Source organism: Colletotrichum aenigma (assembly GCF_013390185.1).
Source record: "Colletotrichum aenigma strain Cg56 chromosome Unknown KSG_Cg56_contig04, whole genome shotgun sequence".
In the NCBI taxonomy this organism is placed as follows: domain Eukaryota; kingdom Fungi; phylum Ascomycota; class Sordariomycetes; order Glomerellales; family Glomerellaceae; genus Colletotrichum; species Colletotrichum aenigma.
Window position 1 is genome coordinate 5,611,127 of NW_023500910.1, and position 23,436 is coordinate 5,634,562.

A 23,436-nucleotide genomic window follows, 5' to 3' on the forward strand; every position below is an offset into this window, starting at 1 on the left:
GGCAAGCACAAACGCTTCAGTATCATGTGGCTCAAACGCTACTAAGCCTATTAATGACTCTATGGGACGTGAGCTCAGGCGCCTGCATAAGAAGGCTGGAAAACAACGACTACAACTTTATCTGTAAGTTGTTCGATGTCAAGCACGAAACGCGCCTGCACACCCAGTACAGCTTTCTCGACTGCACCAGCCTAGAGCGGGGTTGCTTGAGCCCAGCCACTTCAAAATGAGACTACTCAGACTACTCAGACTACTCAGACTACTCAGACTACTCAGACTCTGACAACATGGAAACGGTTCTTCAAAAAGCACCAGCTTCAGACATGTCGCTGGAAGCGTACTTACTAGGGTATGGCTTTAGCAGATACCTACAGTGGATCACGTTGAATGGGGAAAGATGCTGCGTATTCCAGCGGAATACAGGCCGAGCACTAACCATCATCTCTACGATATGACCCCAGTTATCAACGGACGGTGTCTCATGTGGATAACCAAGGCAGGAAGACTGGTTCGGGTGAATTTCGCGGAACGAGACTGGACTGTGTGAGCCTTTTGGCCATCAGTGAAGATAATGAAAGCATTTCAGAATGGAGTAGCCGCCTTTCCTGTGTCTAGGCTTGCGCATCACCACTGGTCCATGATGAAAGGCGTTCATTATGCTAGTTCAGGCAAACCAGCAAACAGTACCCGCCTCACGTGTTGTGCAATATCTTCCCATGCGCCGCCATAGACATATTGACTGGCGTATGCATTTGAAATCACCCTAGGATTGAAAAGCCTGATAATGAACCGCCTGAGCCAAGGAAAATATGAGGAAACGTACAACGTACAATACACAGTTCAGACCCATCGTCCCAAGGCCCTTTCTTTCATCAGAATCCCCATAGCTCACCCCAAATAGCAAATTTAGCCAGTAAGCCTCGTGACCCAAATCTTCCGTCTCCTCCGGTCTCCCAAATGTCTATAATCTTCTGTATCAAACCGCTAAAGCGTGATCACGGCCGAACCATCTCATGAAACAGGCGTCTTCTTGGGACGACCACGACCGCGCTTCTTTGGCGGCTCGCCATCGGTTTCCGTCTGTTCAGCCGCCTTCTCCAGCTCGGCACTCTTGGTGGCGGCCTCCTTGGCCTCGATTGGTGCCTCTGCTTCCTCTGGAACCTTCTTTCGGCCGGCGCGGGGCTTCTTCGGCGCAGGCTCCTCGGCTTCCTTGACTTCCTTGGCCTTCGCCTTCGGAGCTGCCTTGGGGGCCGCCTTGGGAGCATCCTCGACCGACGACTCCTTACGAGGACGGCCACGGCCTCTCTTCGCAGGCGCGGCGATGGCTTTGATCACCTTGTCGCGGCCGCCCTTGGAGGCCCAGTAGTCTTCGACAAGCTCGCGAGCGAATTGCGTAACATTCTCCTCGGGTTCCCAAGATCGGTCGGGAGAACCGGTCCAGGCGACGTACAGCTCGACCTTTCCGGTAGGCTTCTGCTTGTGCTTCTCGACACGCAGAACGTGCCACAGATCCTTGTCGGCCATGGCACCCAAACGGCCGCCCTTGACGCTATCCCAGTATTCGAAGAGCGCCTCCTCGGCATCCTCCTGGATGTTGCTCTCAGGCTCCCAGCTTGGCTCATCGTGCTTCCAGCGGACGTGCATCTGGAAGAGGGTCTTGTCCTTGGGATCCTTGCGATGGCCAATGATGGTGTCGAGCACGAATAGGCCCTTCTCCGGGTCGTCGACCATTGTCTCGTCTTCGTCTTCGGCCGCGGGTTCAGGCGCAGGCTTGGGAGCGGTCTTGGGCGCGGCCTTGGCCTTCAGTGTGATCTTTGGTGCGGACTTGAGTGTGACTTTTGGCGTGGCCTTCGCCGTGGCCTTCGGTGCGGCCTTGAGGGCAGCCTTGGGCGCTGGCTTGGTCGTCTCAGCGGCTTGGATCGTGTCGGCGTTATCGGCATCGGTGGTGACGCTGATCTCGCCGGCAGCGGAGGTAGGTCTAGGAGCAGCTGCAAGACATCAGTAATTAGTTCAGAGTGCAGAGGAAACAATCTTACGAGGCAATGACTCCTTGACGGGGCTTTTCGCGCGCTCCGCAGCAACATCCTCCTCGAGCTGGTTGCCGAGCTCAATATGGGTGTCGTTTGCGCCCATGGTGACGTCAGCAGGCTCAGGCTCCTCTGTAGTCTGCTTCTCGGCGACGTCAGCCTTCTCGGCTGTATCCTTCTCGACAGGCTCAGTCTCCTTCGCAATCTCTTTCTCGGCGGGCTCTTTCTCTTTGGGAGTCTCCTTCTCCGCGGGCGCAGGAGTTTCCTCAAGAGGAGCAGGCGTCTCCTCAGCCTCCGGCTCTCTGCTGCGCTTCCGGCTCACGATCGTCTGCTCAAAAGTCGTTGTGACGCTAGCCGTTCCGTTGCGCGCACCAGTGAAGTTGTTAAACACATTGGTAAGCTTCTTCGACACGGACGAAACCACGCCGCCGGTCGGGCGCGGAACAACCGGCTCAGGCGTAGCCGCCGCGCTCTTCTCCGCATCCGAGGTCGCCATGTCCGCCGTGGGCGCAGTAGGCGTCGGCGTAGATTCCACGGGCGTCTCGGCAGCAGGAGCGGAAATCACCACGTCGGCGGGCGTGCCGCGATCCTCGCTCGTGTCCATCTCGTCCGCGCCAGCAGTACCAGCAGCAGCGACCTCGCCAAAAGCCTTGCGCACGGGAGAGCTGAGAGCTGCTTGGCCCGGCAGGCGCGGGACGGGGGACAGCGAGCGCGATGCGTCGGATCGGGGGCTGGTCAGGCTCTTGAGGCGTTTGTTGGCATGTGGCGACTGCGATCCGGAGGGCTTGGCGGGCGAGGAGAGGAAGCCGCCGAGGGCGCCGTTCTTGAGTGTGATTTGGTGCTTGTTCGCGGGCTGGGAGCCTCCTCCGCTCGCGCCGTTGGCTGGCGATTCGCTGAGTCTGGCCATGGTGTCGGTGTTGGGTGAGCTATTTCGTGATGTTGACAGATTAGTGCAAACGTTCCCTCCTCGGAAGCCGTGGGATAACGGGAAACGACGTGTCGCGGGTCGGAGGTTGTTTGCGCTTACCTTTGCTCGCGCAATCCGGTGGAGGGTGGTGACGTTGTTGATGGATAAGCTGCCAAAATGGGTTGTTTGACCGCAGCAGAGGCGTATGCGGTCAATTGGCAGGGACAGATATCTGCGACGCGGTTGCGATTGGGGGCGATTCGGAGTCGGAGATTGTACGTGAAGTGCGCTGATGGGTTTACGGCGAACCCGTCACGTCAGCTTAGGTTCGGGGGGGAGGAGGAGCTTTGGCCTCTTGGTGGTGTGTGTTGCCTCTTTTTCCTGCAGCAAGCAGCAAGCAGCAGGAGCCAGCAGCACCTAATTGGCGGGTTGCTCCTATCTGCTGGTAACGGGATTGATAGCGTAAGAGAGAACGAACGCGACGCGATGCGACACAAGCTTAGCTAATCGCGGGACTCCCGCTGCCATTGGCTCGCTAAAAGCACGGGCTGCGTCAAACGGCATCGCTGGGGGCGATCCATGCACGTGACATCCACTTTGTGGAGACCGTTCCTTCCGTCTGGTTCCAAGGGACTGGACGCAGCCGTGGAAGGGGCCGCCGCCTGCGGTACCTTACGGATACCGTGCCACGGCCCACGGCCCACGGTGTCACGGTGCCCGTCGGTTGGAGGGTCGCCGCTGCCGGTCGGGGGGCAGGACCTGGCCTGGGTCGCAGCGCAGATAGGGGGAAGGTGTCCCGAAGCCAATGGCAGCAGGCAGGTGCAAGCGCACTCAATGGCTGCCCGGGGAGGACAAGCACGTCAACCCAACAGCAGCTGCAGCTTCCTTCTGTTGTCTCCTTCCCTCGAGACGATGGACCACGTGCAGTTCATCCCGCATCCATCTGCATTACTCAATGTCATTCGTTTTATTCTGTTCATTTCCCTTTTTCTTGCATTAAAAAGTTTCATCAACTCAGGTGATCACCCGGGGAGGCTGAGAGACCCCGTCTCGGCCCAAACGGATCAGGCCCTTTGGCCCCAACCGGAACGAACCCCGGCCCCTGTGAGCAGGTCACGATGCATCTGCCCCCTTGCTCCCGCCAGAGTCCAGCCCCTGAACCGGCATCGGCTTCTCCAGAGAATTCCCATCTGGAGAAAGCTGGAGAGAAAGAGCACCATCGTGGGTTTGTTTACTGGGACTCACCGCTTTTGCTGGACCACATCCCGCCATCACCCTCAATGGTGGTTGACGTACTGAGGCTTGCGTTGACAGAGATCATGTCTGCAACCGAAACCGTTTCATTTTGCTCAACAAAGCACTCATCTGGGATTCTCACTCACCATATTGGTCAGACAAATAAATTTCAAGACACACAGAAGCTGTTCATATCCTCCAGTAGTATTAATTCTATCAAAATAGTCCACTCATAATCGCTGCATCATCTCAGGTCTATCCCTTTAGGTTCAAAATCCCATCTATCCACATCATGAAAGCCGTGAAGTTTTTTGGTTGTTGCATGTAGTAAAACAAACGTCAGACCCCATTTAGTCGACGTACTTGGGGAGCGTAGCCATGACACCGTCCTTGGCAATCAGCTCCATCGCCTTGGCGACCTCGTTCACGAAGCGCTCGTCGCCGCGCAAGTCATCACCAAACAGGTGCTTGATCGTCAGCAGCTGGCCCGGGTGGTTGCCGCCCGCCTTCGCCAGCGCCTGCAGCTCCTCCTTCATCGGGTCATCAACCTCAAAGTTCTCGCCCTTGTCGTCCACGCCGTTGATGTAGCGGAACCACGCGCCCGCCACGAAGCACAGCCTCCTGAACGGGCCGGTAACCCAGATCTGCTCCGCGATCGACGGCATGATGAACTGCGGGATCTTGCCCGACGCGCCCAGCGCCACGCGCGGGATGCCGTCCATGATGGTCGGGTTCGAGAACCGCTCCATCAGCGTGGTGCAGTACTCGTCGATGTCGACCCCCGCAATCTCAGGCAGGAGAGGCTTCACCTCCTGCTGCATCATCTGCCACACAAACTGCCTGTAGACGGGGTGCTCCATCACCTCGTGCACGTACTTGAAGCCCGCCAGCTGGCCCGGGTACGCCATGGCCGAGTGGCTCGCGTTCAGCAGGCGCAGCTTGTGCTTCTCAAACTGCTCGACCTCGTGCACGCCTTCGACGACCTGCACGCCGACCTTCTCGAACGGCGGGCGCCCGTCGCAGAACTTGTCCTCGATGACCCACTGCATGAACGGCTCCGTGACGACCGGCCACGCGTCCTCGACGCCAAACTTGGCCGCCAGCGAGGCGATATCCGCCGGCGACGTGCTCGGCGTGATGCGGTCCACCATCGCGTTCGGGAACGCGCCCTCCGCCGCGATCCACTCCGCCACCGCCGCGTCCCCGCGCAGCCGCGCGAACGACTGCAGCATGTGCCGCGTGATGCTGCCGTTCTTCTGCATGTTGTCGCAGCTCATCACGGTGAAGGGCTTCAACCCCGCGGCGTGGCGCCTCGCCAGCGCGGCGTACAGGAAGCCGAACGTGCTCACGGGGGCGTCGCCGTTAGCGAGATCGTGCACGATGTCCGGGTGGTCGGCGTGCATCTCGTGCGTGTTCTCGTTGTAGTAGTACCCGCTCTCCGTGATCGTCAGGGACACGATGTGGGTGTCCGGGCTGGCCATCTTGGCAATCACGGCCTCGCGGTCGTCGGGGGCATACAGAAAACCCGTGATGCTGCCGACGACGTTGGCGAAGCTGCCCTTTGCGGAGCGCTCGATGACGGTGTAGAGGTGGTCCTGGGCCTCGAGGACGTCGCGCATGGCGGCGTCGTTGGGGCGCAGGCCGACGCCGCAGATGGCCCAATCGCGCAGGTCGTGTTTCTGCATGAGCTGGTCGACGTAGACGGCGAGGTGGGCGCGGTGGAAGCCGCCGACGCCGACGTGGACGATGCCGTGCTTCACGCCATCGCGGGCGTAGGTCGGCGTCTTGACGCTCCTCTCACCCTGCTGCGAAGCGAACGTGGACAAGTTGTCGCTGGTGAGCTTGAGGGACTCCGTGCTGTGAGGCATTCTAAGGGACTTTTTGGGGACTTGTCTTCGCTAGATGAACAAAAGATGATAAAGAAATGAGATCACGGGTAGTCCTGCGGACGGAGAGGATGAAAAATTAAGACGGATGAGGACGCAGAGGCGTTATCGTGAGTCGCAGCAGGAGGAGGAGGACGGCGTTGTTGAATGAATGAGAAACAGAATACCACAGCTCACCGCCGGTTACCCCTGAGGTCAGCCCTTTTAAACCAGGCAGGTCACAATCCGGAATAAGTTCGGGCACCGAGTTTTACGGAGGCCTGGGCCTGACCTCCTGGAGGGCGAAAAGCACGTTCCCGTTCCAGCCAGGTTGTTGAGCAAAAAAAAAATCAAGCACCTTTGATGGATCCGCAATTCAACTTCCCCATTGTTAGTGTCGGGGATCAAGGTGGCGGAGGAGGGTCCCCAAGGTCGCTCCCCGTGTCCACGAGGCCGCAGGTGTGTGGGTGGTGTGTGCTACCCGTCGATGGATACACAAGTGGTGTGTGCTTTCAAAGATGGTGCCCGCCCTGCTTCACAGTGTTCACCTTGGATTTAAATCGGGTCCCCCAGTGGCGGCTCTGTGGGAACCCTTGAGGAAGCTAGAATTTTTAAAACTGGGACAAGAGGCGGTCTAGTGATTATCTAAGGGCCCCGGTCTGTGGAGTTCTGGCTTCTTCTCTGTTCTTTCTTATCAGGATATGACGCAAGGATTGTAAAAATAGGCTTATTGCCAATGTTGTGGTTTCAATGTCGGTTTCTGCCCGAAGGTTGGCCAAAAAAAAAAAAAAAAAAAAAGGGTCCTCTTGGCGGCCGCAGCAGACGGGATGCAACATCACATGTTTAAGGTGCGCAGTGCAACATCGTATTTTCAACCTCACTTGTGGTGGCTGAGGAGATGCTGAAATCGCCCTGAAGAACCCAATTGAATAGTGGTTGAAGACCTTTGCGGTGTCTGAGTCAGGTTGTCGCCGTTGGACACGTTGGCGCTCTGACTAAACTGGATCTTCAACATCAGACGACCAGTGTCCACGTCAAAACCACCGAGACATGAGTAACAACGAGCAATAACTGTAGAAGTAGGTAGACGAGACACCATCAACATGACATACGTATTGGATTTCACATGGCGCCTTCGATGCTTGTGAAGCCTTTACTTCTCAACCGTCGTCTGTGACTTCTAACAGGTGTGCAATCACATCTGTCGTCACATCTGCCATACGGTGTGACGAGGGCAACATATACCACCTCAAAATATCAAATATCACGACACCCGGCCGACATCCACAATCAATCATTCCTCCTATACAGTGTCTATCCCTTTCCCTCCGTCTTCCCCTTTTCAAAAAATGTACCAAAAACCGGGCGCCGCATCCACCCAATCCCGGAAATCAACATAATCGCTGTTTTGAAACACTTCGCTCACGGCAACTGGGACCGCGAAAGTCTCTGTACTGTCGTAAGCCAGCTCTCGCGGGATGTTGATGCCAAGATAACGATCCTCATGCTCGTCGTCTTCAGTTTCGCTCTCCTCGTTGTCTTCACTCTCGTTTTCCTCATCGTCTTCACTTTCGCTCTCCTCGTCTTCACCCTTGTTCTCTTCGTTCCCCTCATCTTTTTGAATATTGTTCTCGTCCAGATTGTCGTTCAGGTTCTCGTCCTGCTTGTCGTCCCGATGGTTCTCTTCCTGCTGGTTCGCCTGCTGCTCGTCCTCGTCCGGCTCGTCTTCACGCTTTTCTTCGCACTCGTCCTCGTTGTACTCATGTTCCCCGTACTCGCCCACTCCGCACTCGTACTCATCTTCTGTAACGTCATTCTACTCCCACAACTCCTCCTCACACAAGATCTCCTCGTTCTTTTCCAAATCGTTCTTGTCCTGTCCATACTCGTCCTCTTCAAACTCGTGCTCGTCGCAGTCGTACTCACTATAGTCGTCGCCATTGTACTCCTCCATGCTGTAGTTATCTATGTCGTACTCGTCCTCTTCATCATCGCTATTTTCGTCGGTCTCTTCATCTTCGGTCTCTTCGGTCTCTACATCCTCGCCAACGTCGCCCTCGCTCGTGTCGTCTTCTACCAGTTCCAAAGAATCCTCTTCCATTTCCACTCCATCTTGAGCTTGGTCACAGGAGTCACTTTCGTCTTCTTCTTCTTGGGGGTAAATTGGTTCACTTTCGTCGCCTGAAGAAACACTCCCGCCTCCTGAACTGGTGTCCTCTCCATCCAAATCCTTGCCGGTCAGTATGTTGGCCCACCACTCCAAGTCGTCCGCAACGACACTGGCGTCGCCGGCCATGTGTAGTATGTACAAAGAGGGCGGGATCGTCCGAAGGACGCTGTTTTGCGAGTCCTCGCCAAAGCAAGCACAGCTGATCCAAAGAGCTCCGAGGCACGTGAAATCTTCGAAGGAATCGATGTAAGGTGGGGAAAGTTCGTTGGCTTGCTCGTCAATCCAAATAAAGTTCAGGCAGAGCACTTTAAGACTTGAAGCATGCTTCTTCAATGTCCGAAGGATTGTTCCTGGGCTGGGAAACTCCGGGCAGATCCAGACGTCGTGAGTGTAGACGAATCTGGTCAGACGTTCGCAGTTCATGATGAGCTGTTCGGGTATCGACGGCGTAATGTACCTGATCTCCCTCAACGCCAGGGACGTAATATTCGTCGACCACGCCAGAGGGGCTCTCAGTTGGCAGTCGCGGAGATACGCAGTTGATTTTGGCCTGAATGAGAATAGTGTCTGAAATCCGTCCGGTCGCTGGCCTTCATATTCTCGTGTATGGGTGATTGCGAAGTGTTGGAGATGAAGAAACGGAAGCCGTTTGTTGCTGTTTGCGATGTACTGTTGCGCCCGGCGTAGAACGTTGACCATTGCCTTTAGGGATGTTGATGGGAGTAAGATCGTGAGGTCTCGGATGTTTGAGAGGTGGAGAATGAGAATTCCAATCATAAACCCCTTGAGAAAGTGAGGCAGGAAATCAGCTTTGGTTGTCAGAATGCTTCCAATGATGTGGCCTGCCTCAAAGCTATTCCATGAAAATGTCTCCTTCCAGATATCAATGCCCACACGTCCTGCTACTTCCTCGAGAAGCTGCACCTCACGCTGGTGACTAGGATTGCTCAGGTCGAAAGGCTCCCCGGGGTGATCTTCTGAATGCAGAAAGATGAAAAGCTTTCGTACAGCACCGCATGACGCTGCCGGGTTGTGGAATCAGAGTCGCAAAAGCTTGAACAATTGTCGCACTTCTGTATCGCCACTTCGACTAATAACTCCGACTGATGGCAACAGCTCCGGGACAAGAAGTTGGTAGTAGCCCTTCGAAGTAAAGGCAAAATTGAAGAGAGACTCCCGGTTGTCTTTATGGGCATCATATATATCCCAAACACAGTCCCAACCCAGGTCTGCATGATCCAAGACCATTTCGCCGGACTAGTCTGGGCAAAGAAAAGAACCGATGTGTCGGATCATCTCTGGTGGGAGTTCGGACAGTCTCGCCATGTTGCTATCAGGGGATTGCGTCGGCGGTCGATACTCGAGCGGAAGTCGGCGGGTGTCTGGAAATTGTTAGACGAGAACGATGGCAGAGAAGAGAAAGGGATACCACCAACGAGAAGGTTATTCGCGTCTACTGTCGCGGTTGTGGGCAGAAATCGATCCGCGCTGTTCGTGCCTCGAGAATCGGCAGCTCGTGAAGTGGTAGAAGTGAAAGAAGTCTGAGGAAACCGCTTATTTGTGCGCGGCGACCTGGGTTTGTGGGTGTGCTTTCTGATTGCTGCCGCCGTCGTCGTCGCTGTGCGATTGAAGAGCGAAGCTGGAATCCGAGGGGTGATTTGAGAAGATCAACGTGGACGTGAAAGTCAACTGTCGAGGTGAGTTGCGCAAACGCAGCAGTTCCAGGTCACGTGATATACTTGACGTTGAGATTCGACGGCAGGAAGGAAGGCTCCAGCGGGTAGGTGTGGGCTCCTTCCTGCCTTTTTGGGTCGTGGGGTTGAAGCAATCAAAACTCTCCAAGTCACCTTTGTTATCGGTCGCAAAGAGTGTGACATGTGCAAAGGAAAGTTCTGGTATTCAATTCAAGCAGGTAATAAGACAACTCCATTTCCCGGTCTGAAGCAAAACCCAGCAAGAGAAACACTGCCCGCGGTCTGATATTTGTATGCGACCTTACACGTGTGATTGTTTAGCTAAAAGATACCAGGCAAAGGGGAAGGTGCCTCAAAGAAGTCAACCCGTTTGCTGTCCCGAAAAGCTTCATGAACCTCATGGTCAAAGTTGTCCAAGCCGATATCCCAAGCCAGATGCTCTGGGATATGGACATAGTCGTTGTCATTGTCGTCTTCCTCCAGGCCTTCCCCCATGTCTTCCTCGTCGTCTTCCCCATCGCCTGCGTCATTGTCTTCCTCGTCGTCTTCCTCATCGTATCCCTCGTCATCTCCCTCGTCATCTCCCACGTCATCTCCCTCGTCATCCTCTTCATCAAAGCGTTTCCCCGAAAGTATCACAGCCCAGCGCAACAAGTCATCCTCGATGATTTCGACGCTGCCAGCAAAATGAAGCCTCCACAAGGAGGTTGGAATCGTTCGAAGGACTTTGCTACCAACATCATAGCGGTCCCCAAAGCAGGAGCAGTTGATCCACATCTGCTCAAGAACCGTGAAATCCTCGAAGGAGTCGATGTAGGGCGGAGGAATCTGGTCGAGGAATGATTCGTACGGCAAGGAAAACCCCAGGCAGAGGGTTTTCAGGCTTGAGCCGTGCTTCTTCAGCGCCTGGAACATTGAACCAGGGCTGAGCACAGGACAGTTTTCGTTGTCAATCTTCTGGATGTAGATAAATTTCGTCAGACGCAGGGAGTCGTTGATGAGTTTGCAGACGGTCGACAGCATAATGCCCTTGACATCTCGGAATACCAGCGACGTGATGTTCGGGGCCCATGTCGGAGGCGGGTATAGAATGCAGTTGCCGAAGTATATTGATGCATGGGGTCTGAAAGAAAATAGTGTTTCGAAACCGCTGGGTTGAACGCCGTCAAAGTTCCAGTTCCTGACCGCAATACTTTCGAGGTGAAGGATCGGTTGCGTATCGTTGTCGACTACCCTCAGTTTCTGAACAAGACGCAGCAGCTCGGTCACAGCCATGTGCGACGCTGGCGGAAGTATGATGCTTAGGTCTCGGATGTTTGGGAGGTTGAGGATGATCAGACCGACCAGAAACCCCTTCAGGGAATATGGTACATGGATCAAGACTTCTCCGATGCTCCAGCCTACCATATCGTCGTTCCAAGCGAGCGTTTCCGTCCAGATATTGATGCCAAAGCAGAGGGCTGCTTCCTTGAGAAGATCCATATCGCGTTGACAGACATGGTCCAAGCCGGAAGATCTTCCCGTATGTTTGTCAGAGTGAAGGTCAATGAATAGTTTCCGAACGGCACCAGGCGATGACGCCGGATTGTGCAGCAAGTAGCGAAGCAACTTTAACAGTATTCGAAGCTCATTTCCGCCAGTTCGGTCAGGGACCCCAAGCGAACGCACTAGCTCGGGCGCAAGGCCAAGGTGGTGGGCTTTCGAAGTGTACGAGAAGTTGAGTAGAGATGCTCGGTTGGCGTTGTGTAATTTTCGAATGTCGTGGACCCATTCCCAGCCCTCATCGTGATCCAAAAGCAGTGCGCCGGGCCAGTCAGGGCAAAGAAAAGACGCTATGTGGCGAACCAGCTCTAGCGGAAGGTCTGAAAGCTTCGCCATGAGAGCGTCGATGACGATTAGGCGGTGCTTGTGAAGGTTGCAGGATCGAGTCGGCGGTTGAGAGGCCGAGCAATAAATAACAGGTACATATCCCTAAATACCTTGGTTAGACGAGAACACCAACGGAGAGGGAGACTGGGTACTGACGAAAAGGGTAAGTTGCAGACGATGTGGCCGTTGCTGGCAGAGACCAATCTTCGCCGTGTGCGCTTTGGCGATCGACAGCTTGAGAAATGTCGAGGAAAAGCTGGAAACCGGCTATCTTGAGGGCGACCACTTTCTCAATATCTTCGGGTGTCTTAGACGTTGTCGTCGCTGTACTCTTTGAGTCCGACAGCCTGGTAATTTGCGAAAATCAGCCCCAGCGTGAAAGTTGTGTTGAGAAGGAAGGTGAAGAAATTGCGCTGTGCTAAGGTCATGTGGGAGGTGTCGCACTTCAATCTGAGAAAGGAAGGAAGGCTCCAGTACCTGAACGTGGCTTCCTTCTTGCTTCTCGTATTGTGCGGTCGAAGAAAGCTGCCGCATGGCCACAAAGGAAGAAAAGTGTTCAAGATCAATAGGCATCCACCGACGCAGGCCCGGTGACACCAAAGGACCGACCATAAAGAGCGATGGTACTCATTGTCTATGACACAGTAACAATCCTCATCTGCCTCAATTCTCTCACCTCAAAACACTGTCCTCATCCAACCATGACTTTTGCTAGCTGGGCAGTGTCTGTCATGAACGCTTGTAATCAGTATGTCCGACTGTGCGCGACCCCCTTTCTTTTCCTGTCGTCTCATCGTCTATCATTGTTGTTGTATCTGTCGCCGCCGTCGTCTATCGCCGTCTATCGTCATCGTCCATCGTGGTCACTATCCATCGTGATCATCATCTATCGTTGTCGTCTAATATTATCATCATTATCGCTATCCCTATCTTATTCTCTACTACTACTGGCCTAACCGACGGACGTCAATCTCTGGTTGTCGTATGTATCCGCTTGTCAAGGCCTACTTGTCTCCGTCTTCTCCTGCCTTTCCGTCCTCGGACCAGGCAAATTCAGCAAGATCGTACCTACCACATGGCAGGGCGTGGGTCAACTGTCGTTCGCACCGGGACGTAGTCCGCGAACGCCTCCTCAAGCTCATCGTCCCACTGTCCCCTGCTCAGACCAATCTCCCGCAGATTTCTCAGACCTCCCATCTTGATGCGTTGGGCCATATCCAGCAGACTTTGTCAGATCGGGCGCACTCCCCCACCCAGGTGCAAACGCTTCAACGACTCAGGAAGACTTGGGAGAAAGGTCTCGAAGACCTCATGTTCTGCCAAGTTACTGCCATCTGTGTCGCTCTCATTACTGTTGTGGCCCTGACTCTCACTGTTATCGATGTTATCTTCCTCGTCATCGGCGAAGCTGCATGTAGTGATCCATAGCTGCTCCAGATTGGGCAAGTCGCCAAGCGTCGCAATGCGATCAGATACACGCTGGTCTTGCACGTAGTGACAGGTGGTTAGGTCAAGACCAAGGGTGTCCAAACTCTTGTATTGGTCCCGTATGGCATCCATGAATGCATCGAGATCCGAGGACGACATTATCTGAGCTGCGAATCGAACGCATACAAGCTTCCTCAGGGCTAAGCAGCTGCGGAGCGTCTTTGCCAGGAGAGTTACATGCATGCGAACTTCGTCGAGCACCAAAGAAGTGACTGTAGAAATGTTCAACTGCTTGCGGCAGACGGACTTGTGGAAGCATCTTTCAGAACCGGGTCTCATCCATTGGGAGAATTCCGGCTCTCCATGATACTCCCACCGTATATTGCTGATAGTAAGAGCTCGAAGAGCAGGAACAAACAACGGTATGGTTCAATAGGGATGTTGGTGAGTTCGAGCGATCGAGAGAACCCGGATCAGCATTCGCAGCGTTGATAGCGACACACTAAGTTTGAGCTCCTGGAGACTTGGAAGGCGAATAAGAATGAAGGCAACACAGTAACCGAGGTAAGTGCGCAGCGGGTCAAAAGCGCTTGAATCATGGCAAGGCAGGTTAAGGCCCGCGGGCGCGAATGGTTGCAGCAGCGTAGCCACCTCCTCTTCATTAAAATCCATGACATCCCTTCTCGAAGTTGGATATTCTGTGTGGATGTAGAGATGTCGGATAGAAGTGCGCACAGTGTTGTTGCGGTCGATGAGTTGGAGAAGGGATGTCATCCTCTTCAACCCTGTGCTCTCGGGAAGATTGTGAATTCCGGCAATGCTATGGATCTGCTCAACTGAAGCTCGACCAAACGCCCTATGAGAAAGGGCAAAGCTCGCTAAAGCGTGGCGCTTCTGACTGTTTTCGTGAAGAAGGTCGCTGACGGCGAATGTAGTGTCGTAGTAATCTCCTGCCGATGCTTTCTCATGGCCTGTCGCGACTAACAGCTTGCCATCAAATCGAGGTCGAAGAATCTTGATAAATATGCGAATTATCTCGGGAGGAAGGTCAGTCAGCTTCGCCATCTTGGATTGCCGACCGCTGGCGAGCAAGGTCCAGTTAACAGGGACGCAAATGGGGGAAGCGAGGTCGATTCTGGCGAGTCGCACGGCTAGGAGAAAGTTAGCAGAGAGACGATACGGGTGGCGATAAAGATAGAGACGCTGAATTACATGTACGAAGAAAGACGACGACGGAGGCTGATGACGATGACGATGGACACCGCCGGAAAAGCCAAATGGCGCTGCCCGGCTAGCAAATGCCCTCCTAGCACGCAGGATTGTCAGGCTCGGGAGCAGTCGTACTTCGATTCCTGGAGACGACGTGAAGTCTGCTTCCTCGATTGATAAGGTAGGCTGCGCGTGTTGTTATTTTGGACTGGGTGGCGGGATAGGAAAGCGTCGTCGGTAGGTGCCCGAAGGTGAGTGTGCGATTGTGGAGAGTGAAAAGTCGACTACGCGAATCTCGCGGGGAAGGCGCGAATGATGAAGCAGGCAACGAAATAGGAAAGTACAATCGGGCAAGATCAGAATGTTGGTACCTATGTTTCCAGGAGGCTTGCCTGCTTTTGAAGTTCTTTCTGACTTTTGATTTCACGAGTCTCCGAGAAAAACCTATTTCTTTGGGAAATGAAAGCGGCGATCTCAGAATTTACGCCATGAGCCTTCCACGTTCTGTTGCACCACCTCGACCTCGTTACTTCCAGCTGTCATATGAACGCGATTGTACTCAGTAACCTATATGATGAACGTCGTAGAATGGTGTTATTGAACTTGACTGCGATACCTAGGGTGCGGAGTTTCTAGTAAATTTACTGCTTGCGGCTACAAAAAAGCAGGGGTTTGACTAGAACTAACGCATAGCAAAACTCCCCTTCTCCTCAACATTTCATGGTTCCATATCAAACCTGTGAATTTTGAATCAGAATATTGAACACATGCCGCATCATTCCCAACTCCCTCAAAGGCAGCGATCCTCTTCTCTTCAGGGATCGAGTAGGTGGACTTTTTGGAAGTCACACCGGCGACATGGAAGACCTTTAACAACGGTGGGATAGTCCTCAAGAAAGAGATGTACGTTATATTTGCATCCAATCCTGCTTCTCTCCCGACCTCTTTGTGAATATTGTCGTCCCAGAGAGCATCGGTAAAGATCCACCGTAGTGTGCTTGCCGAAAGACTCAGCCTCCTCAATGCCGTAAACACCCCCAAACAGCGCAGGGGGCTATGATCTCTCCGGTAAATTAAGCTGGGGAAATCGAGGCATAATGTCTTCAGAGTGGCAGTGTGCTTTTTAAGCATGCCAATCGTATCCCCAGGACTAGGTATCGCAGACAAAACTGATGCACCCATGCCGCTGTAGATGAACGTGAACTTTTCCAATGCCTGACATCTGCTCAAAACGTGATGAAGTTGCGATTTTGAGATGGAGCAGCCGCTCAGTACGATCGAGCCTAGGTTTGGTGCGATGTCTGCGAGAGCATCTCCTACCTCGAAGCCATGTATGAAAATCTCCGCCCCAGCATTCCAAGAAAAGAGAGCCCCGAATCCAGGGTCAATCAGCGCGACCGAGCCCGTCTTAGCCGCATCCCAGGAGTCTCGCCCTATGGCCAGAGATCGAAGGGTTAAAAACTCGCGAATCCTGTTTCCTTTTCCGTCCTGTTGCGGCTTACGAATGACCCGTGAGGCAAATTCCGTGATTCCTTGAAGTACACGCGTCGGAAGTGATAGTGCCAAGTGTTTCACACTCTTGAATTTCAAAAGCATGATGCCGATGAGATGCGCGAAGAATCGTACGAAGCCTTTTCTAGAGAGGGCTCTGCACCACGTCCCGCTCTGCGGGTCATAGAAGCTGTTCGACGTTGGCGCCCGGAAGGCCTCGAGACCCATCGACGACGCCACACTATCCATTGCTGCAACATCGTCCACTGATACTTTTTGTTGATAGCAGACATCCCAAAACCCGATATAGAGCTGTTGAACTGATTTTGGGTTTAGTGCGCCAGTATGAGCATGTCGCAGTAAGGAAACCAATCTGCGCGTAATATGCCAAGCTGACCGCTTGTGTACTTCGATCGAGCCTTGTAATTCATGAACACTCATATTCCGATACACCTTGCATGTTACAGAGAGGTTGAAGAGTGTATGCCGACTGTCTTTAGCGCTGCAAGCAATGCTGATTCTGCCATCGATTTCTTCTGCAACGAGTTCTTTCCCTCCATAGTCCGTTCGAAGAAAGGAACAGATATGGAGGATCAACTCAGGGGGAAGGTCTTGGATAAAACCCATGGTAAAGGGTCGTTTAGATTGAGGTCGTGGTTAGGAGTGGGATTTTGCAAATGGAAGGAACCAGTTTTAGCGGACGAAGAGAAGCAGAATCAAAGAGGCTGGAGAAAGCACTCTTAGGTTTTATTTTGAAGATTTGGTGGCGCTATAACTTTAGAAAAGAAAAGTGTGACACCTTTGGTACCCTCATGTGGCGGCCTAATCACATGACCAAGACTTTGCGGTAGGTTTCGCGGCGTTCTCGAAATTTACTTCAGATCGCTACATGTATTCGAAGAGGTAGTTCATACACCTTAAGCGTAAAAGGTGCCATGTTGGGTTCATGAAATAGACATTTAATAATAAAAAAGACATTTGCCAATGTTAATGGTGTGTATTTAACCGAAATATGTATACATGTCACCGAAATCTAATTTGTACAAGTTCAAGATTGCTCAACCATGCTCTCTAGGTCCACACCCACATACGACGAAACACTTGCCTGCCAAATGACCCAAGACTAGTCTACCATAGTTGTGGAAGAGGATCGATCTCGAATTTTATATTGAGTCCATGAATGTTGCCACATTGAAATAAATGTTTGGTGGGCCAATCCTGCGCAACTTCATCAATTGCGAGAACGTTGGGCAGGCGTTGGGTAGGGCGTTGTGAGGCGTGTTTCTCCCACATTGACACCAAGTCGGAGAGAAGGAATCTCACCGGTCCGCTCAAGTGAAACTTCTTCAAAGAAGCTGGTAGACTGTGAAAAGCGGGATGTATTATTTCGTAATCCGAAAGTCGACTGTCATTTCCGCCAGCAAATGTGCTATTATTGGCGGCTAGTCCTAGCAATTTCTCTTGGATATTCCGAAACATGCTGGGGACGGATCCGATTGAGGCCGACATATAGCTTCTTGCTATGAGCGTCTCGGGATCGCAAGCACCTCCTTGTTTGAATTCGAAGAAGGAGTCGACATGCAGCCACAGGTTCTCCAGCGCGGTGAACGTTTCTAGCGACTTGATCGGATGGACTTTCCTCAGACTCCGGCAGTCTATGCAGATCGTTCTCAGGGTCTTTGCGTGTATCTCAAGAGCTTTAATGACATCGCCAGCCGTCAGATCTCGGTCATTGTGAGCGACTTCGCCTTGTGCCACGTAGATGAACTTTGTAAGCTGCCGGCAGTCGGACAGCGTCTGACGCAGGGCCTTGGGGCCCATCAACATCTTCACCAGCACGATCGACGTTAGGTTTGGCGTTAATTGTCCGCGGAGGGACTTGCAGTCGTCGAAAATACAGACCTCCGAGCGATCATATCCATGCGAGTAGACTTCGCCTCCCGGGGCAAGTGGGAAAAGGCAGTCGTATGCGCGGTTGCACATGAGCCAGTCTATCTCGGTCCGTTGCGGATTTCGAAAGGAAAATGAACGCACTGTATTGAGCGGGGCGTACTTCTGCCTGTGGCCTGTCGGCCCGCGCGCCGAGGCATTCTGCTCTACATCCGATCCATCACCCTCGACGTCTCGTGTGCCGGTATCCTCGCTGCTGGAGTTCAGGCTCTGAGTAAGAAGCCGGCGATTCATACAGCCTTTGTAGAATTCCTGTAAGTATTTCCACGTGTATGGCGTGACATTAAAAGCCATATCGTCAACACGAGGCAAGTGGAGGATGATGGCCAAGAGGAGGGTTCCCATGAGTGCTTCTGAGTCGTCCATTTCAATGGCTTCGCTGAACTTGACTTCTGAATGCCAACTGTTGCCGGGTATAACTCTGTCGTAGTCGAAACCAATGGATTCTAAAGCCTGGATGACGAAGTCCCGGCTATCGTCAGGAATCTCGGCAAGAGTCGCGTGCGCTTCATCAACATAAATGAATAGTTTCCGGATCGACGAGAACTGCGCGGGGTATTTCTTGACGTTCCTGAGAAAACGAATCATCAGGAAGATGGCCTCTTGACTGTCTTTGGCGTAAAAGCCAAAGTTGGTCTCGCGCCAGGTTGACTCCAGAGGGAGAGTGCTGAGCCTCTTGCATGTGAGGGCAAGATTCACGAGTCCGGCTCGATCGCGTCGAATGTGTTTTGAAATGTCATGGGCGACTGCGGCGGAGTTGGACTGGGCTCTGGCGATTTCATCCAAAATGCGTTTGCCGGCGTAAGGCGCTGGAATGAAGGAGTAGGTCATTAGGAGCAACTCCATGGGGAGACCGCAGAGCCCTGTCATCGTTTCTGCCTGCGCTGGTGGTTGATCTGTGATAAAAGGCATGATGGCATGACAATAACGACCCACGCTAGCACAAAGAAGTGTGAACAGAGGTCCAAAATGCCTCCACGAAAACTTTCGCAAATGCAGGCACTTTGAAGGGTTAAATATGTGTTGCGGATGGCACAGTCAGGTTTTTAGATTGGGCGCTCACATAGACGGCAACATTCGTAGAGGTATCACACGTGATGCAGGCGTGTACGGATTCTGGGCATGGAAAACTTTGGGTGATCTGATTCTATAAATAAAGTCACCGCGCGGCGAGAGGCCGCAGCTGTTCTCCCATTCCATCTTGCTGTCCATTTCCCATAACCTGGATGGCCCAAGACAAGCCCGCCACGCAGGCAACGAAAGCTAATTCTCAGGAAGCCTCCCACATAACCGCATCCACCTCTGTGATGGTCACCGGGACACCGAATTTCTCAAACTCTTCCTTCATATCCTCCACGATGCCGTCGTAATTGTCAAGGTCCTTCAAGTAGACGCGCTCTAAGTTGGTAAGATAGCTGAGATTCTCTGCAAAGTTGGGGAGAACATACTTGAAAAGCTCAAGCTTATGAGTGAAGCATATTCTCTTCAAACTCGTTGGTAGGGACTAAAGCGCGTCTTCGTGGTAATTATATAGTTGCTCTCCTTTTTTGTGTACGGTTGTAATTTTGAATTCTCCACGGTAGAGGCTGTCTCTGTTGATCTAGAGGTTCTTGAGATTCTTAAACTCGTCTAGATAGTTGATACTAGACTTCCCATATGAGACCTAATTATTGGAAAGGTTGATAGCTAGGCTGTGGGGGGTTTTAGTGTGCCGCTCGCCCTGCTGGAGTCCTTTAAGAGCGTGCAATAGGTTGATTCTATAGCTGGGATCTGTAACTAAATCACTGAGGTGACTGACAAGCTGAAAGTCAAAAAAAAGGGCTACAGTCTGCTATAACAGAGTGTTATAAACTAACTATAACGTATATATAGCATCTATATAAATAAACGGCTTAATTCCTTCTAAATTAGAGTCTAATGTAAAAAGTCTTTTTAAAGAGCAGAACGTAACACGCTAGAATATTATTAGCCTAAATAAATAGATTAAAAATAGGTTACTTTATATTTTCTTCTAAATATAAAACTATTTTAGATATTTAAAAATATTATAATATACTTTTTTAATTTTAAAAAATCTTCAAAACCTTTAATTTTATATAATTAATATTATTATTTTATTTAATAGAAATAGAGGTTTTTTATTAATTTAAGTAGAAAAAGTAAAATAATAATAATACTAATATTTCCTATATTATTATTCTTTTTATTTCTATTGTCTATTTATATTATTATAAATATATATATTATCTATTTTACTTCTCTACATATACATATTTATATTTATATAATAATTATAATTTGTTTTGTATTTATAACTTTATTTTTAATACTAATTATATTATTTAAATTACTAAAAAGAGTAAAAGTAAATATATAGCTATAATAGTTAAAATAAAAGCTATTTTTATTAATAAAAAATAGAAAGAAAGAAAGAAAGAAGAGAAAATAATAATATATTTTTTAATATATTTATTTAAAATCTTAAAACTTTAGATTTGAAAATTAATTATTTTATTTTCTATTTTTAGTTTCTTAAAAAGAATATTTTATTATAAAGTATTTATTTTATTTTATCATTTCTTTAAATTAATTATTAATTTAAGCTATTTTATAGAAATTAAGATGAATTGTCACGGGCTAGAGCCCGGATTGATATCTCCGGCTTCGCCGGAGCAGTTACTGAGGTCCAGCTCCGTTGGACCCACTATTCTGCCGCAGTACGCCACCTAACCCAGCCTGCTTCACTGCTGTTAGGTACCTACCCTTATAAAGTCCTTTCTTCCTTCTTCAGCTTAGAATAGTTAATCAACAGCACCTCTATGTTAAATAAGCCTAGGGGCTAGCCCCTTACATATTCTAAGTTTAATAACAAAAGATGCTAAATGAAACCTCATAAGAGTAATATAATAATTTATAAGAGGGTAGCATAATAAGAAGATGCTATATAAAACTTTATAAGTATAATATAACAGATTTACTAGAAGGTAGTATAAATGATATAATAACTGTAGAGATTAACTGTAGGGTTAATAAAGCAGTTAATATAAGCATATATCCTCTTTAGGACTAGATAATATAGCTCTTAATAGCTCTAAACAGGCTTATATCAACAGATAGAGCAACCCCTACACTACTTATAAGCAGCATATTAACCCTATTTATAGCTAATATAACTATATAGGTAATAAATAACAGCATTATAATAATAGTAGCTAAGCCTTATAAACTAACCTTAACTAGATAACTAAGGCTAATACTTCCTAACCCCCTAAAGTTTAATAGCATACGATAATAGTTTCCATAGTAAGCTTAAGAGATAAACTTAAAGCTATAGATTAATATTAAAGCTATAGGTGGAGAAGAGAGCGTATTTGCATATATCTACGCTAGGCTAAAGGGAACTACCTAAGCAATATCCTCTGCCTTCTTTACTAATAGAGTAGCCTAAGGAGACACCTCTTTAGCTTAATTTATAGACTATTTTAAAAGAATATATAAGGACCTAAACGCTAAAGCTTAAGCTTTAGATAAGTTATATATTATGTAGTAATAAGAGGAAGAGAGTTTTACTTCTTTCTTTCCTAAGTTTAAGAAGAAGCTTATAATAAGTAGAGGAGGATCTTAATAAGATAAAATTAAGATTAACTACTTAGAAAGTATATTAAATTCCTAGTTAAGCAACTTATTAATAGGAGTATTAGAAGTGCTAAAAGACTACTATTAATATATAAAACTGCTTCTTATCATAAAATCTTATTTAGATAGTAAGACGCTTAGGGAATATTACTTCAGTTATACTTCCCAGAAAGTGCTATAACCTAACTACTAATAAAATATAGATAGAGATATATTAATATTTAGTATTAGCTACACTAAGAGCAAAAAGAAGATAAAGTTATATTACTACTAAAGTAGCTCCTTATCTAAAGACTTACTACAGCTTATAAGAGACACCTATAAATACTGTAACTATAACTAGATTAGCTATATTACTAAATAATATCTTAAGCTAAAGCATTTCTATCTTATAAAGGTTAAAAAAGCTAAAAGATAAGAAGAGAGCAGTAATAAGAGTTTTATAGAGGAGCTAAGAAGCTCTAAGGCTGAAGAGAGCTTAGGAAAAAGAGTAACTCCATTATAAAGTCAAGCGTTAGAGGCTAAACTTAGTGATATTATAAAACAGAAGTAGTTTAAGTATTATATAAGCAGTAAGTTAGTAATAATTACTACCTATATATATAAAGGTATTTAAGCAAATACCCTAATAAATATAGGTTATAACTTATACACTTTTATTAACTATAACCTAGCCTATAAGCTCCACCTACTAGTAGTAGACTGCTTTAAGCAGGTATTAGATAGCTTTAGCAATACTATAGGCGCTATAAAAGCAATAGGTATAGTTATCTTGAACTTTAAGCTGTATAGTTATAATAAGAAGATCTTTATATATATTATATATAGCCTTAGCAATAATCTATTTCTAGGGAAGCCTTAGATAGAGAGGAACTATATCCTGTATAATACTACTATATAATAGATATAATATAGGAGGGGCGGCGTAGACCTACATCTAAAAGGCGAGGAAGAGTTAGAGCAAGTGCGCCAGATCAAGGCTGCCCACCTCCTCCTAGGAGCCCCTTTTGCAACACTCTATAAGAAGGCATAACAACGAACCAAAGGAACTATAGGATATAAAGTTTAAGCGATCAGCTTAGTAGATATATAGAAGGCTCTCATAAAGAAGACTAAGAAGGCAGACCTAAAAGCCCTCCTCCTACTAGCTATATTAGCTAAGTTCTAAGAGCTATTCCAACCTAATAAAGCTGCTAACCTTCCACTATATCACCTTAGGGTTAACTATAGAATTCCTATCAAATAGGATAGTAATAGTAATAAAGCTATATTATTATAAGGTCCACTCTATAATATATTATAAAAAGAACTTTTTATCCTCTATAAAACCTTATTAAACCTACTTAATAAAGGTTTTATTTATATTAGCAGCTTAGAAGTATTATCCTTAATACTATTTATATATAAACTAAATAGAGGAATATATTTCTATATTAACTACTACGCTCTTAATTTAAGTATAATTTGTTAACACAGGTATAAGCGTATTCAGGGGCGTGGTATATGCGCCTATATAGTATAAGGTTATAGATGTGGTAATGTTATGATAAAAGGTAATGATTCTGATCATTTATGAGCATTTAATTGAATAGATAAGAATAAGCGAACAGATGTATTGTGATGAGTCTGGTTGTTGTTGTTCGCAGGTTGCATCCTCTAGTAGGGAAAGGTGAGGGGAAAGATAACCTGAAACGTAACCTGCTAAACTGCTAATTACATAAGGTGCTTACGTAACTGTACGTATTACATAATCAATATTATAGTTATAAGTTATAATAAATCAAGTAATTTTATATAAGGTTTTATACCTTAAACTTTATTAGTTTATTTTATATAGAATATTAAAGTAAGTTTAGCGTTATTATTATTCTTATATTATTATTATTATTATAAAAGAATGTTATATGTTAACATAATTAATACCTTTTTCCCTTAATTTAAGAGATATTATAAA

General features: G+C 48.8%; 6 protein-coding genes across 6 annotated transcripts; all 6 read right to left on the reverse strand.

The window, feature by feature from the left end:
* Positions 1-1,011: 1,011 nt before the first annotated feature.
* Positions 1,012-2,934, reverse strand: CGCA056_v007329 (uncharacterized protein; the record flags this gene model as incomplete). The annotated part of the gene is made up of 2 exons (XM_037322578.1): positions 1,012-1,988; positions 2,037-2,934. The coding sequence occupies 2 exons, from the start codon at positions 2,932-2,934 to the stop codon at positions 1,012-1,014; spliced, it is 1,875 nt and encodes a 624-aa protein (XP_037179537.1).
* Positions 2,935-4,520: 1,586 nt separating this feature from the next.
* On the reverse strand, positions 4,521-6,038 carry CGCA056_v007330 (Mannitol 2-dehydrogenase; the record flags this gene model as incomplete). The annotated part of the gene is made up of 1 exon (XM_037322579.1): positions 4,521-6,038. The coding sequence occupies one exon, from the start codon at positions 6,036-6,038 to the stop codon at positions 4,521-4,523; it is 1,518 nt and encodes a 505-aa protein (XP_037180364.1).
* Positions 6,039-10,220: 4,182 nt separating this feature from the next.
* Positions 10,221-11,381, reverse strand: CGCA056_v007331 (uncharacterized protein; the record flags this gene model as incomplete). The annotated part of the gene is made up of 1 exon (XM_037322580.1): positions 10,221-11,381. The coding sequence occupies one exon, from the start codon at positions 11,379-11,381 to the stop codon at positions 10,221-10,223; it is 1,161 nt and encodes a 386-aa protein (XP_037180365.1).
* A 1,455-nt stretch (positions 11,382-12,836) lies between these two features.
* Positions 12,837-13,355, reverse strand: CGCA056_v007332 (uncharacterized protein; the record flags this gene model as incomplete). The annotated part of the gene is made up of 2 exons (XM_037322581.1): positions 12,837-12,993; positions 13,045-13,355. The coding sequence occupies 2 exons, from the start codon at positions 13,353-13,355 to the stop codon at positions 12,837-12,839; spliced, it is 468 nt and encodes a 155-aa protein (XP_037180366.1).
* A 270-nt stretch (positions 13,356-13,625) lies between these two features.
* CGCA056_v007333 (uncharacterized protein) lies at positions 13,626-14,261 on the reverse strand (the record flags this gene model as incomplete). Its single annotated transcript, XM_037322582.1, has 1 exon — positions 13,626-14,261. One exon carries the CDS (start codon positions 14,259-14,261, stop codon positions 13,626-13,628), a length of 636 nt encoding a protein of 211 aa, XP_037180367.1.
* Positions 14,262-17,024: 2,763 nt separating this feature from the next.
* On the reverse strand, positions 17,025-18,758 carry CGCA056_v007334 (uncharacterized protein; the record flags this gene model as incomplete). The annotated part of the gene is made up of 1 exon (XM_037322583.1): positions 17,025-18,758. One exon carries the CDS (start codon positions 18,756-18,758, stop codon positions 17,025-17,027), a length of 1,734 nt encoding a protein of 577 aa, XP_037180368.1.
* Positions 18,759-23,436: the final 4,678 nt, after the last annotated feature.